Genomic DNA, 12693 nt, shown 5'->3' on the forward strand with positions numbered 1-12693 from the left:
AATTCACATTATCTATTTCCCCCAGGAGGTAAGCCACGTGTCCTGTGGACAGCTGAGCTCCTGCCATCCATCATTGCTTGCCTTCAGTGTCACTCCAAGTCTCTAGGCACTTAGCAAATATCTGAGGGCCTGAGCTGCAGACACAGAAAAATGCAAACCCCAAGAGGGAAGGGACAATTTTCATTTGCATTGTAAAATGGCCTTCTGTTCTGCCAATGAGGTTGTTTCTTCTCTGCCTGAATTGCCTGGGAAGGCCCAGGCTAGATGAGGAAATAGCTGCTTGCAGAATTTGGGGAGGACCTAGTTAGGGACAGTTTGTCCAGCCCAGGGACAAATGTGCTCCAGTCACATCTGGAGACATGTCTGCTGTGGCTGTGGGAAAAATAGCTGGGTCCACTGTGGGAAGATAGGGGCTGCCCATGCACAGAGCTTAGCTTCCTATCTCTCTTTCTGCCACTTCCCTTTCCTGTCCATTTTAGCACAGTACCTGTTTGTTCCATGGAGCCCTCTCTAATTACTCCACTGCCTTCTCTGAATATATAACTTGGATCTCAATGCTGGACCTCATATACTATTCTCAGTAATCTCTCTAATTCTCTTATTCAGTGTACACTTGTCTCCTTCCCCCCAGTAGATTGGAAACTCTTTGTGGGCTGAGCTCTGTAACTTCTGTGTTCTCTGGATCTCTGACTATCTGAGTAGGCATTCAATAAATACTTTTTTTATTTTTTTTATTTTTTTAAATAAATCTTTATTGTTCAGATTATTACAAATGTGATCCCCTTCTCCCCCTCATTTGCTCCCTTTCACCAGGTTCCCACCCCACCCTCTGTCCTTTTCCCATCCCCCATTGTCCTCATCCATAGGTGCACAGTTTTTGTTCAGTCTCTTCCCGTACCCCCACTCCCCTTTTCCCTGAGAATCGTCAGTCCACTCCCCTTCCATACCTCTGATTCTATTATATTCACCAGTTAATATTGTTCATCAGATTTTTAAATTCCCTTGGTTTTTAGATTCACTTGTTGATAGCTACGTATTTGTTGATCATAATTTTTATCTTTATCTTCTTCCTCTTCCTAAATAATCTTCTTCAGCAATTCATATAATTCTGGTTTGGTGGTGATGAACTCTTTTAGCTTTTTTTTATTTGTGAAGCTCTTTATCTGTCCTTTGATTCTGAGTGATAGCTTTGCTGGGTAGATTATTTTTGGCTGTAGGTTCTTGTTATTCATCACCTTGAATATTTCTTGCCATTCCCGTCTGGCCTGCATGGTTTCTGTTGAGAAATCAGCTGACAATCTTATGGGTGCTCCTTTATAGGTCACTACCTGCTTTTCTCTTGCTGCTTTTAATATTCTCTCTTTGTCTTTTGCTCTTGGAATTTTAATAATGATGTGTCTCGGTGTGGTCCTCTTTGGATTCCATTTGTTTGGAGTTCTGTGTGCTTCCTGGACTTGTAAGTCTATTTCTTTCCCCAGGTGGGGGAAGTTTTCTGTCACTATTTCTTCTAGTACTCTTTCGGTATCTTGCTCTCTCTCTTCTGGAATCCCCATAATTCTGATGTTGGTTCGCTTGAAATTGTCCCAGAGGTTTCTTACACTATCTTCAACTTTCTGGATTCTCTTATCTTCTCCCTTCTGCAGAGGAGTGTCCTCTGGCTCTTTGTGTTCTAAATCTTTGTCTTGATTCTTGCGATCTTCCCGTCTGTTTTTAGGACTTTGTATAATATTTTTTATTTCAGACAATGTTTTCTTCATTTCTTGTTGATCCCTTATTATTTCTAGTTGCTCCCTTTTCATATCCTCATAGGTCTCATTTATTTTATCGGCCTTTTTTAGAATATTGTTGAATAACCTTATAACTGTAGTTTTGAACTCAATGTCCAATCTTTTCTTTTCCTCCATCTCCTTCCTTTGTGTCCTTCTTCTTGTCTGCATTTTAGTTGTTTCCCTGATTTGATGGAATAGCTTTGTGTGCTAGGTGTTCTGGTAGAGCCCAGTAGCACAGCCTTCCCAGTTACCTGCAGTGGACAGTCTTGGTGTAGCCCTTTGTGGGCTGTGTGTGCAGTCTTGTTGTTAAGCCTTGTTTATTGTTGGTATCACTGGGAAGCGTTGATCTCCAAGCCAATTGGCTGTGAGGATCAGCAGTGTCTCAGCTAGGAGGGTTTCCATACTCTGCTTGAATAGGGCGGGGTCTCGGGGTGGCGCAGACAATCTTTGGTTCCCTGTCAGTCTCGCCTTAGAAAAGTCCTGTTCGTGGAGAGTTTAAGATTGGTTGCAGGCGCACGCGCACCTCTTTGGTAAAGGCGCAGACAAGCTTTGGATTCCTGCAAGTCCCTCCTTAGAGAAAGCCAGCCTCTGGGAGAGCTTCTGTGCTCAGCCATAGGTAGGGCGGAGTCTCGGGTTGTTGCAGACAAACTTTGTTTTCCCTTTGGCTCCTCCCCAAGTCCCGCAGTAATGGCCTCTGGCTTCACACACCTCCAAGAGATCTCTGCCCACTGCCTGACAGTCTGGCCTCTCCCTGTCTGGGGCCGTTTATCAGAGCAATAGGGTGATTCTGTTGTCCTCTCGAACAAGAAAGCCAGCCTCGCGTTAGCTGTTCTCCCTCTCTGCACGCCAGGAGTAAGCCAGTAGCGAACTCAGCCCGGCCCGCCCTCTCTGCTTGCAGGGAGTAAGCCAGCAGCAATCTCAGTCCGGCCCTTCCTCTCCGCACCGGGATTAAGCCAGCGCCTTTTCGCGCACACAGTTCTCCGTACCTTCACAGTTCCTGAGGTTCAGCCGTGCCTTCTCTCTCCTTCCCAGATGGCAGAGCCTCCTCTCAGCCAGCCATCTGGCGCTTCAGGGCAATGCCTCCCCTGTTTTTCAGTTCTAAATTCAAATTTGTTGTGGTAGGCTGCATTTGGGTGTCTACCCTATGCCGCCATCTTGGTTTCTCCCCACACCCGCTTTTAATCCCCAAACTTGGTTCCTTCCCTCAATAAATACTTGTTGATGCATTAACTTGAGTCAAAACAGTAAAGCAGAACACTGTGTCAGAAAAGCTCTTAGCTGGTTCCTCGGGCTTCAGGAGTGTCTATTTTCATCAATGTTGGTGTTACCTAAAGGCCCAATGAAGACTGAAGTTCCCCCAGTTTATGAAAAAGAAAAAGACAAACTGAATCTGCAGTGGCCAGGGCTCTGAGCTCAGAACAGCATTGAGCATTCCCACGTGTGCCTGGATCCTCCTTGCTGGTGTCCCTGCTCCCCATGTTACAGGCTGCACAGCCTGGGAGGCTCTCATCCTCCAGCCTGCCCTGGTTGGTGCCTGTGTCAGAAATGAGCTGGTGTCATCCCAAGAAGAGGCCCTTTTTATGCCAATAAGGTCGGATGACAGGAGGCAAAGGGCTCATTTCAGAAGCAGCCCTGGGGGTGAGGCAAAACAGCAGCTGCAGGAAGATGTTCTCTGGCTCCCTTCAAGGCCAAGCTTCTGCCTGCCACAAGGAGCAGAAAAGAGAGAGGCACCACCTTGAAGCCACCTTATCTGAAATCATCTCCTGGGAGGTTGCCTATCCGGACACCAGCCAGCCATGTTCTAGCTTCTCAGTGACTTTCCCTTAAAAAATGTGGGAGGAAAGGAGCCAGTTTCTGAATTAATTTCAGGAGGCTTGACCTCATCCCAGAAGTCCCTTCTGGCTCCTTAAGGATCAACAACTAGATCCCAAACCAGCTTGTGTGTAGATAGAGTTGATGTGGCTGGTTTCAAATCAGCCATGGCCTGTCTTAATTCCTGAGTTATTTTATGAGAGTAACAAGCCCAGGACTATGAATTTCACTTTTATACAATTATTTTAAATCTCCCTCACCCCCATAAATAGTCCTAAAGTTCCTCTCTAATTACCAAATTTATGTCTTGATAAATGATCTAATTGCTTGAAACCATTTGCTATTGAAGAATTTGGTATTCTTAGCTAGTCAACAATCACTCTCATAGTATCTGAACTTCCCACTTATTTTACAAACCGTACACTAGTTTGATTAATTAACTCCTGGCCTTCTGTATCTTGTCAGAAGGGCTCTGCCTGGAATCTTAATTTTCAATAATACACACCCTGAGGCTAGGGAACTCAACCCATTTGTTAGGCCAAATGATGGAGGGTAGAATGGCGCCAACTCAGGGAGCTCAGGCTCTGGGTCTCTTGGCTCTTCCACTTCCACTTGTCCTGCCCTGCCTGTTGGCCATTTAGTCTCCTCTTTATCCCCTTCCCTGCCACTGTCACCCAGTGCCCTTACCCCTCAGTGCTCTTCATTCAAACACTTCACTCACACATATTCTTGCCTGCAGTATGCCTCACCCTAGCCCTTGCTATGGAACTTTTATAACATTCTTTTACAATTCCTAAGCTTTTGTAACTTAAGTTGTGGGCATCAAAGAGCTATCTGTAATCCATCTCAGGTACTGAGGCAGCAATATTTTTTCTCCCAGCCCATCTGAGGTTCAGGTCTGCTGGCAGCCACAGGGCACATCTCCCCTTCTTGCCCACAGGAGCCATTTTCCAGTTGTTTCATTAACTGAAATTAGTTGGTATTATGTACAATTGCATAAAGCAGTGGTCCTAAACGTTAGCCCATTTCTTTATATAAGCCATCTAAATAGTTTATTGTTACATATGACCTAAGGGATATTAACGTTTAAAATTCACTCAACGACTTCATGCAGGTACTCCACATTCTGAAATGACTTCACTGTCCTTTCCTACCTGCCTGTTTTGTAGTCCCTTCTCTCAAAGTTTCAGTTTTTCTTAGGGAGCTAACAGCCAATTCAATGAGTGGTACCAATTAACCTTCAGAATAACACACTTCCATTTAGGTTCCTTCTAAAGTCCCAATATCTCGAGGGAGGGACTGACTCTAATGTCAGGCTCTATGGCACCAGTATCCTCTGTTAGCTCTGGCCCTGTATGTAGACAAGTGGCTTCTACTCTCAAGAGTTCTCTTTTTCCAGCCTGAAATAGGAGGCATTCATTGCCTCTGCTGGTTCCAGAGGATGCAGGTAGCTAAGTGTGTGAACTCTGTTTTTTAGCCAAGTGACCCTGGACAAGTAATTTCTCTTCCTTTCTGCCTCAGTTTCCTCATTTATAAAATGTGCCATAGCCAGCACCCTAATCAGTGATCTTCCCAGCTGCTTCTGAGCTTCAGTTGCCTTTGCGTCTTGTTTTGCTCCCATGTTCCCCTTCCCTTAGTCATGTGATGCACGAAGAGAGCGCAAATGATATGGAATGTGAGCAGCTGCCAGCAGAGACACTGCGACAAGTGACCATTCACCGAGACCCTATATATGGCTTTGGCTTCGTGGCCGGCAGTGAGAGGCCTGTGGTGGTGCGATCTGTGAGGCCAGGTAGGTGTCCCCTGGCCGTGGCTCCTATCCCTGAGCACCCATATATCTTCCCAAAGAGCAGAGCTCCTTAGTACAATGTGTTGCCAATGAATTAATGAAGAGTGGGTGAAGACTTGCCAGCCAATCACTGCGTAAGGGAACTGGTCTTTTAAGACTGATTGACACAAGCCTTTCAGCCTGCTTGAGGCCCTAGGAAGAAGCTGCAGTTGATGGTTGATTAAGGTCTGGGTCTTAATAAAGCTTTCTATTCGTATAGAACCTTCTCAGAAGAGCAATGTCTTGGATGAAAATTTTAATTTCAGTTCAACAAGTATTTATAGATTGCATACTCTAAGTCCAGCAAGGTTATAGGGAAGTACATGATACAGTTTCTGTCCCCAAGAATCTAACCATCTGGCTGTGGAGACTGGTACACACTTACGAACTAGGTCAAGCCTTGAAGACTAGAATCAGGATACAGATCATAGGTGGGAGAGGAGAGGAATTGAGGGAGAGGAGAGAAGAGGAAAGGAAAGGAGAGGGGAGGAGGAGAAAGGAGGGAAGGGGATAGAAGAAGGGGTAAGGATGGGTGGGGAGAGGAGGGAGAGGAGAGGAGAATGAAATCTCTGAGTGCCATAGTAGCAATAACAACAGCTAACATTGATTAAGCACCTACTGTGTGCTTTACATAATCTTGTTTAATCTTCACAACCAAGCCTGCAAGGTAAGTACTAACATTCTCATTTTATAAATGAGGAAACTGAGGCAGAAAGGAAGAGAAATTACTTGTTCAGGGTCACTTGGCTAAAAAACAGCAGTCAGGATTTGCACCTGAGCCTAGCTGATATCACTCAAGGGAAGCAGGGCTTGAATGGGGCCATGTGGGATGAAACAATGGAAAGCTCCACCTGAACTGTGAAACATACCATCATGAATGAAATGGGAAAAGGCCTAAGCACTGTTTTGTTCCAAACCTTCTAGGTATTGACAGAAGAGACACACAGAAAGCAGCTTTGTTCCTGACTTGCTGGGCCTGAGGCTTTATATGTTTACAATAGTTTCTCGCTCAGTCAAGAGGAGCAGCCAGAGTACAAACTGGTCTAGCAGAAATTTGATGAATTTTTCAATCCTCAAAGGAAAACAAAAAAGATTTTTGTAAGCTCTCTCTTCAACTAGAGGGCATAGAGAAAAAAAACAATTCAATACAGGAGTTCGTGGCTGACCTAAGGTTCCTGAGTCAGTCATAGAGTTTGACAAGAGATTTATGAGTCTCTGATCAGAAATCACATTTGTCCTGTGTAAAAGGAACCACATAAGACAATCAGGAGCCCGAGCCACTTCTTTCTCTTCAAAGGAGACAGAATTCACAGGGCTGAAAGAAGCCCCCAGCTTCAAGTGTTATAACAAAGAGGAAGGGTTGGAGGAGTGGAAAGAAGGAAATCTACAGGCAAGAGCCACAGAAAGCCATGGGTGTGGCAGGCCCAGCCCAATGAAAATTTGGGCTGATCCACAAAGCTGTTTCTGGACTATGTGGCTCCCAAATGCAGATGACTTATTTGTTATTTAGAAAAGACAAGAAGCATCCTACAGAGAAATGATTATGGTTGAGCATACCAACAAACCATTCTGTGAACACAGTAGAAGACTGATGCTACATACCACTACCATCAGAGAGTTGAGTTTCTTAAGAACCATTTCCACTAAAATGAAGGAAGGGAGAAAGGAAGTGAGGAAATAGTTGGAGTGGCCTCCACCTAAAAGATTGGCATTTGTGGTAGAGGTAGACAAAAGGAATAAAATGAGTTGAAGAAAATGTCCCTAGGAGGATATAATAATGAACATTTATCAAATTCTTACTAACATCAATCAACTGTTTTAAATACTATATATTCACCATCTCATTTATTCTCCCAACATTCTTATTATGTATTATAGGGCCAGGTATTTTCTTATTTTACAGATGAGGAAAGAGATTCAGAGAGAGATTAAATGTCTAGTCCAAGGTCATATAACCAGTGAATGGCAGTTGGGATTAGAGTCTAGGTCTGACTGGCCGCAAAGAGTTCACCACCACGCTCTCTGCTCCTGAAGTCTTTGAGTGCCATTTTAGTTGGAGTGGTGAACCCTGCTGGCTGAGCCTGCATAGCCATTCTCAGAACACAAGCCCCATGCTACAGAGTCATTGGGCTCTGTGCTCAAGCTGACACAGTTGCTTATTTTTGTTCGCGTTTTTGGAATTTGCACAGCACAATATTTTGTAGAGAGAGGGAGCATTTGGTATCTAATCCTTTCAAGTGGACACAAACAAGAGTCCAGGCTATTTTGATATTAGAATATGTCATTAAACAGTTATTTTAGGTTTGAGTGAGTCTGTGTCTGACTTCTCATTCTCATTCAATTTCTGAAAAGCTTTTCTTCAAGAAGATTTTTGCTAAACAACAGCCTGTATCCATCTACCCCCCACCCTTTACATCAACCAAGAAAGTACATCCCTGAAACAGATTGGCTTTCTTAACCTCAACAATAGAAATGGGAATGAGAAAAAAATGATTTCCAACTGCCCACGATGTAAGGTCTGTGCATTTCCCCCCTAATATATTGGAGAGGAGCTTCCCTCAGAGTTGAAAGAAAATAAACCCTTTGGGTTTTTTAGTCGATCCCCTTGTCTCCAGGCAAGTGAATGCCTAAATCATTATAGAGCAGTGAGTATGAACATGTTCAAGTAAGAAGATTCCTCCTGTCACCTGTACCACCTCCAGTAGTCTGGAAGTCATTCCTTGTGCCTGAGCAAAAGCCTCCTGGTGAAGTGGAAGCTTATGTTCCTCTTTAGAACCAAGCTAGGAGAGTAGTCATTAACCTAGTCTGAGGCCTTTGCTATCACACCACTCCCAGCCAAAGGAGGTACTTCATTCTTTTTCTTCAGTCCTTGCCCTCCATCTGCCACAGAACTCAAAGAGCACCCCTACCATTGGCACCATTCAGTCTACACTATCTCCTATAGGCCTCAGCACCCACTTCAGCTGCCTCAGACTCTGGTGACTCTTTTAGAGCTGCACTTTTCCCAGCAGTGGCCCCAAGCCCTCATGCCTCTCTCCTCTCCTCTGCAGGAGGCCCCTCTGAGGACAAGCTCCTGGCTGGTGACCAGATTGTGGCTATTAATGAGGAGGACGTGAGTGAAGCCCCAAGGGAGAGGTTCATAGAACTTATCAGGTAACAGAGGCCTTCTGGTCCTTGGCAGGAGCTGAGCACTACTCCTTCCCATTCCACACCAGTGGCATAGGGTCCTCCCTGACACTACTGAGAAACAATTCCTTCCAGGAACAATGGCCCTAGCCAGGGCTTCTGGCTACCTAGGACTGCAGGGCCCTCCTAGAACCCCAGAGCCCATCATCACACCTTCCGGCTTAGCCTTCTGCATTGATGTGAGCAGACACATAGAATAGTCTCCTGCCAGAGCTCACCTCTCACCTACCACCTCACTACTCATCTCACTGAAACTTGATTCTTTATTTACTTTGCAGTGGGACAGACTAAGTGACCAATGAGAACCAAACATGCCATTAAAAGAACACTCTGAGATAAGCACAGTGTGAGCAAGACATTGTTTTTCACTTCTTCACCCCATCCAAAATAAAAAGCCAAGGAGAAAATCCAAATCCCTGGCCAGTGGGTTGAGGAAGAGAACCTATCATTGAGGATTTTACTCCTGGTGTGTGTGACCCTTTCATGCCCTCTACAGATAGGGACAGGTGAGAGAGAGAAAGGAGTATCAGGTGGCCACCATCATCTATACATGAGGTTAGTCATATTGACTTTTCTTTATACCATACACACCACATACCACACAAATCATACCACCACAGCTCACACACACCACATACACATCACATGCACCCCACATAATACATAAACATATGCCTCACATACCATGCCATCATGTAGCACTCACACACCAGATACCACATATATACCACATGCACAGTACATATACAGTTACACATACACACAACATGCAGACTATATACCCCCACATCACAAACCATTCCACCATATACCACACAAACAACTCACATAGAACATGACATCAGCTAATACACACATAACACACACCATGCATACCACATAGCACACACACGCATACCATATCTTCATATAGCGCACACACACACCACAGATTCACACTATGCCATCACAAACTATACACACACCATGCACAATACACACCACACACATCCTGCACACACACTCATAACATGCCACCACACTACCATGCAAATGATGCACTACACACATACCCATGTCACATGCTTACATGCATACATACATACACCATACACACTTCCCTACCTCAAACTCCCATGACATGCACACACACATAGCAACCACATGCCCCCTTGCATAGATTTGTTATAAGAAATGAGAGTACAGAGGCAAAAAATTTAAATTCCATAAGCTAACCTCTGTTTAGGATATCTTGGCTATACCAGTATTTCTGCAAATGGAACCATGTGCTGGCGACCTCTCTTTCTCTGCCTTATGTAGTCTGTTCCATCTCTGCCTCCATCTCCTTCAACTCCTCTTGGCTTGCTCAGAGTATTTTTATCCCACTCATCTTTCTTGTTATCCCAAAGCCCACCTGTCTCGAAGCCCCTGCCTCCCATTCAAAGGCAGACTTAGTGCCCTGTATATTGAACAACACCCTCCTACTAGTTTTTTTTTGGGGGGGAGGGGTGGTTTGAAATGCTGCCTCTTTTTAAAAAAATGTATTTTATTTTATTTTTTTATGTTAATCCTTACCTGAGGATATTCTTCCATTGAATTTTAGTGAGTAGAAGGGAGAGAGAGAGAGAGAGAGAGAGAGAGAGAGAGAGAGAGAGAGAGAGAGAAATCAATGTGAGAGAGACACATCAATTGGTTGCCTCCCTCAAGGGCCCTGATCAGGGCTGGGAATCCGTCCTGCAACCAAAGTACATGCCCTTGACTGGAATTGAACCCGGGACCCTTGAGTCTTTGGGCCAATGCTCTATCCACTGAGACAAATCAGTTAGGGCTAGAATGCTTCCTGTTGAAGTCTATAGCAGGCCCTCCTTGACATGCTCCCCGTCCAGCTCAATGTCTTGAAATATGTCTAGTCCCTAAGGAGCTTTAGCTTGTCTCTTCTATAAGTTCAGTTTTGCATTGTATTCCCAACCCTTCACCCTTCTCCTTCTATTACCATACCAGTATGAAGTGAGTTCTTTCAACCCCATCAGGACACATTGGGGTTCTTCCAGCCTGACCCCTCAGAAGCCTTTGCTTTGCTTCCAGTGGATATGTTTGCACCCTAGAATGAGTTAGCCCAATTTTGTGAAGGAGTTTAGAGCCCCTTCAGGTTAAAACAGAGCTTGCTCATTTAATAACCTCAGGGGCTAGTGGATCATCCATTCATTCAATAAATATTTATTATTGAGTGTCTACTGTGCACCAGACACTGTTCTATGGCACTGAACATACAACAGTGAATGAGACAGACAAAATCTATGCACATTAGAGTTTACATTCTAGTGGAATGAAATACACTATAAATAATAAACATAAGTAATTGTACAATATACTAGAAGTTGGTGTTATTGAAGACTAGAAAGTGTATCAGTATAAAGAGGATTAGTAGTGCTTGACACAGGAGTACAGGATGCAACTTTAAATAGCATAGCTTATGTCTACCTCATTGAGAAAGTGATACTTGAAGAAAGACTTGAAAGAGGTGAGGTTGCTGGAAAAAGAGATGAGCCAGGGCAGAGGCCCTAAGACAGGAATGTGTCTGGCATGTTTGCAGAACAGGAAAGAAGCCAGTGTGTGGAGTGGGATACATAGGGGAGAAAATTGTAGCCACTATAAGGACTTGTGCTTTGTTCTACATGAAATGGGAAGACATGGCAAGGGCTGGAGCAGACAAGTCATATAATACTACTTACACTATGTCCCTGCCCTCTTCAAGAGATATTTTTTTCATTGTTTTCTCCTTGGAACACAACTTCTTCCTTCTCCTGGGAGCTTCCCAGAATCTGGCACTGATTCATCCCGGAACTTTGCCTCACTGAATATGGGTAATGTTCCAAGTCCTTAAGCAGGGGGCCTTGGCCTTTCTTGAATACAAGAACCAAGAGCATTTTGACTCTGCTTCTTGAATACCTTTGTTTCCAGAAACATTTTTAAAAGGACAGCAAGAAGAGGGGACAGGACGCTCCTTCAAGGCAAAGTCTTTCCAGTACTTTTAGTTCTTGTAAAGCATTATATATCCCTGGGAGAAGATGTTCATACCTCACAGCCTATTTGATCATTGGCATAATTCTTGTTGGAAGAGTTTCAAATACTTCATCTTTTTTAATAAATGCTATCTGGAGAGTCTTAGCTTCCATCTATGTCTCCCTGGCTCTCATTTTTTGGTCATTCAATTAAAACAAATCTGCTGAGTATGAGTCATGATGACCAAATGACCTCCTTTGGGTTCTTCCTTTGAATATCCCCTCTTGCTTAAATACCAAATCGCCACTAATCATAGTACATGACTCCTGAGACTGATTGTGTGCCCTGAGTTCCACAATTCAGACCTTTAGTTTTCCTTGAGAGTTTTCTAGTCTACAGATAAATTTGCTCCTAAGGTTTGGGGATTTCTACATAGAGGATGTGAGAAGGACTATAAAAAATAGACCTGAAAAAATGACAAATTCAGGGATAACAGTAATACCATTTAAAATGCTTGTGTGAACCTATATGGATGATGTATGTCAGCTGCTACAAATGATGGGAGGCAAGGCAGCCCCCTGTCCTAATCCACATACCTGAATGCAGCCCAGGGGGAATTTCTGGTGTTGCTTCTTGTGCTAGATGAATACCTAGTGCATGATACACTACTCTCCTATTCCCTCTTCTCTCTGTAGGAGCGCTAAGGAATTCATCGTTCTTACAGTTCTGCACACTCATCAGGTGAGTGAGCCTCTTTGCCATCCACCCTCCCTCCTGAGATGTGAGGACTCCATATTGGAAAGTGATAGTGATAGGAGACAGTATGGGAGAAGAAACTAGAACCAACATTTTGTGAGCCAAGGATTTAGGAGTGAACTTAAAACATATCTTCTGAACATCTTGTCTACTCTCACATCCAAGGCTTGAGGATTTTAAAGGACTATATTCTACTATATTCTGCCCTGTGTCCTCTGCTTTAACCCACTAAAGCTGCCTATTACTACAGTTCCAGACAGATTTTATACCTCTTTTTTTTTCTGTGTCCCATGAAAATATCCTTGTCCAGTGTTTAATTCCCATAAAGTCTTTATAGACAGTGGGTGCTAATATTCATTC

At 44.0% G+C, this 12693-nt stretch overlaps 1 protein-coding gene across 2 annotated transcripts in view; it reads left to right on the plus strand.

Moving 5' to 3' along the window:
- FRMPD3 (FERM and PDZ domain containing 3) overlaps window positions 1-12693 on the plus strand; it is a 119494-nt gene that overhangs the window by 23532 nt on the left and 83269 nt on the right. Inside the window, exons 2-4 of one of the 2 annotated variants that reach the window (XM_036460760.2) lie at window positions 5219-5373; window positions 8460-8562; window positions 12273-12318. In XM_036460760.2, coding sequence (XP_036316653.1) covers window positions 5226-5373; window positions 8460-8562; window positions 12273-12318 — 297 coding nt within the window. In that variant the 5' untranslated portion in view covers window positions 5219-5225. Of the gene's footprint in view, window positions 1-5218; window positions 5374-8459; window positions 8563-12272; window positions 12319-12693 lie in introns of those variants that run through there. The other variant, XM_045570470.1, reaches the window with a different exon arrangement.

The sequence above is a fragment of the Pipistrellus kuhlii genome, unplaced genomic scaffold (assembly GCF_014108245.1).
Source record: "Pipistrellus kuhlii isolate mPipKuh1 unplaced genomic scaffold, mPipKuh1.p scaffold_m20_p_33, whole genome shotgun sequence".
In the NCBI taxonomy this organism is placed as follows: domain Eukaryota; kingdom Metazoa; phylum Chordata; class Mammalia; order Chiroptera; family Vespertilionidae; genus Pipistrellus; species Pipistrellus kuhlii.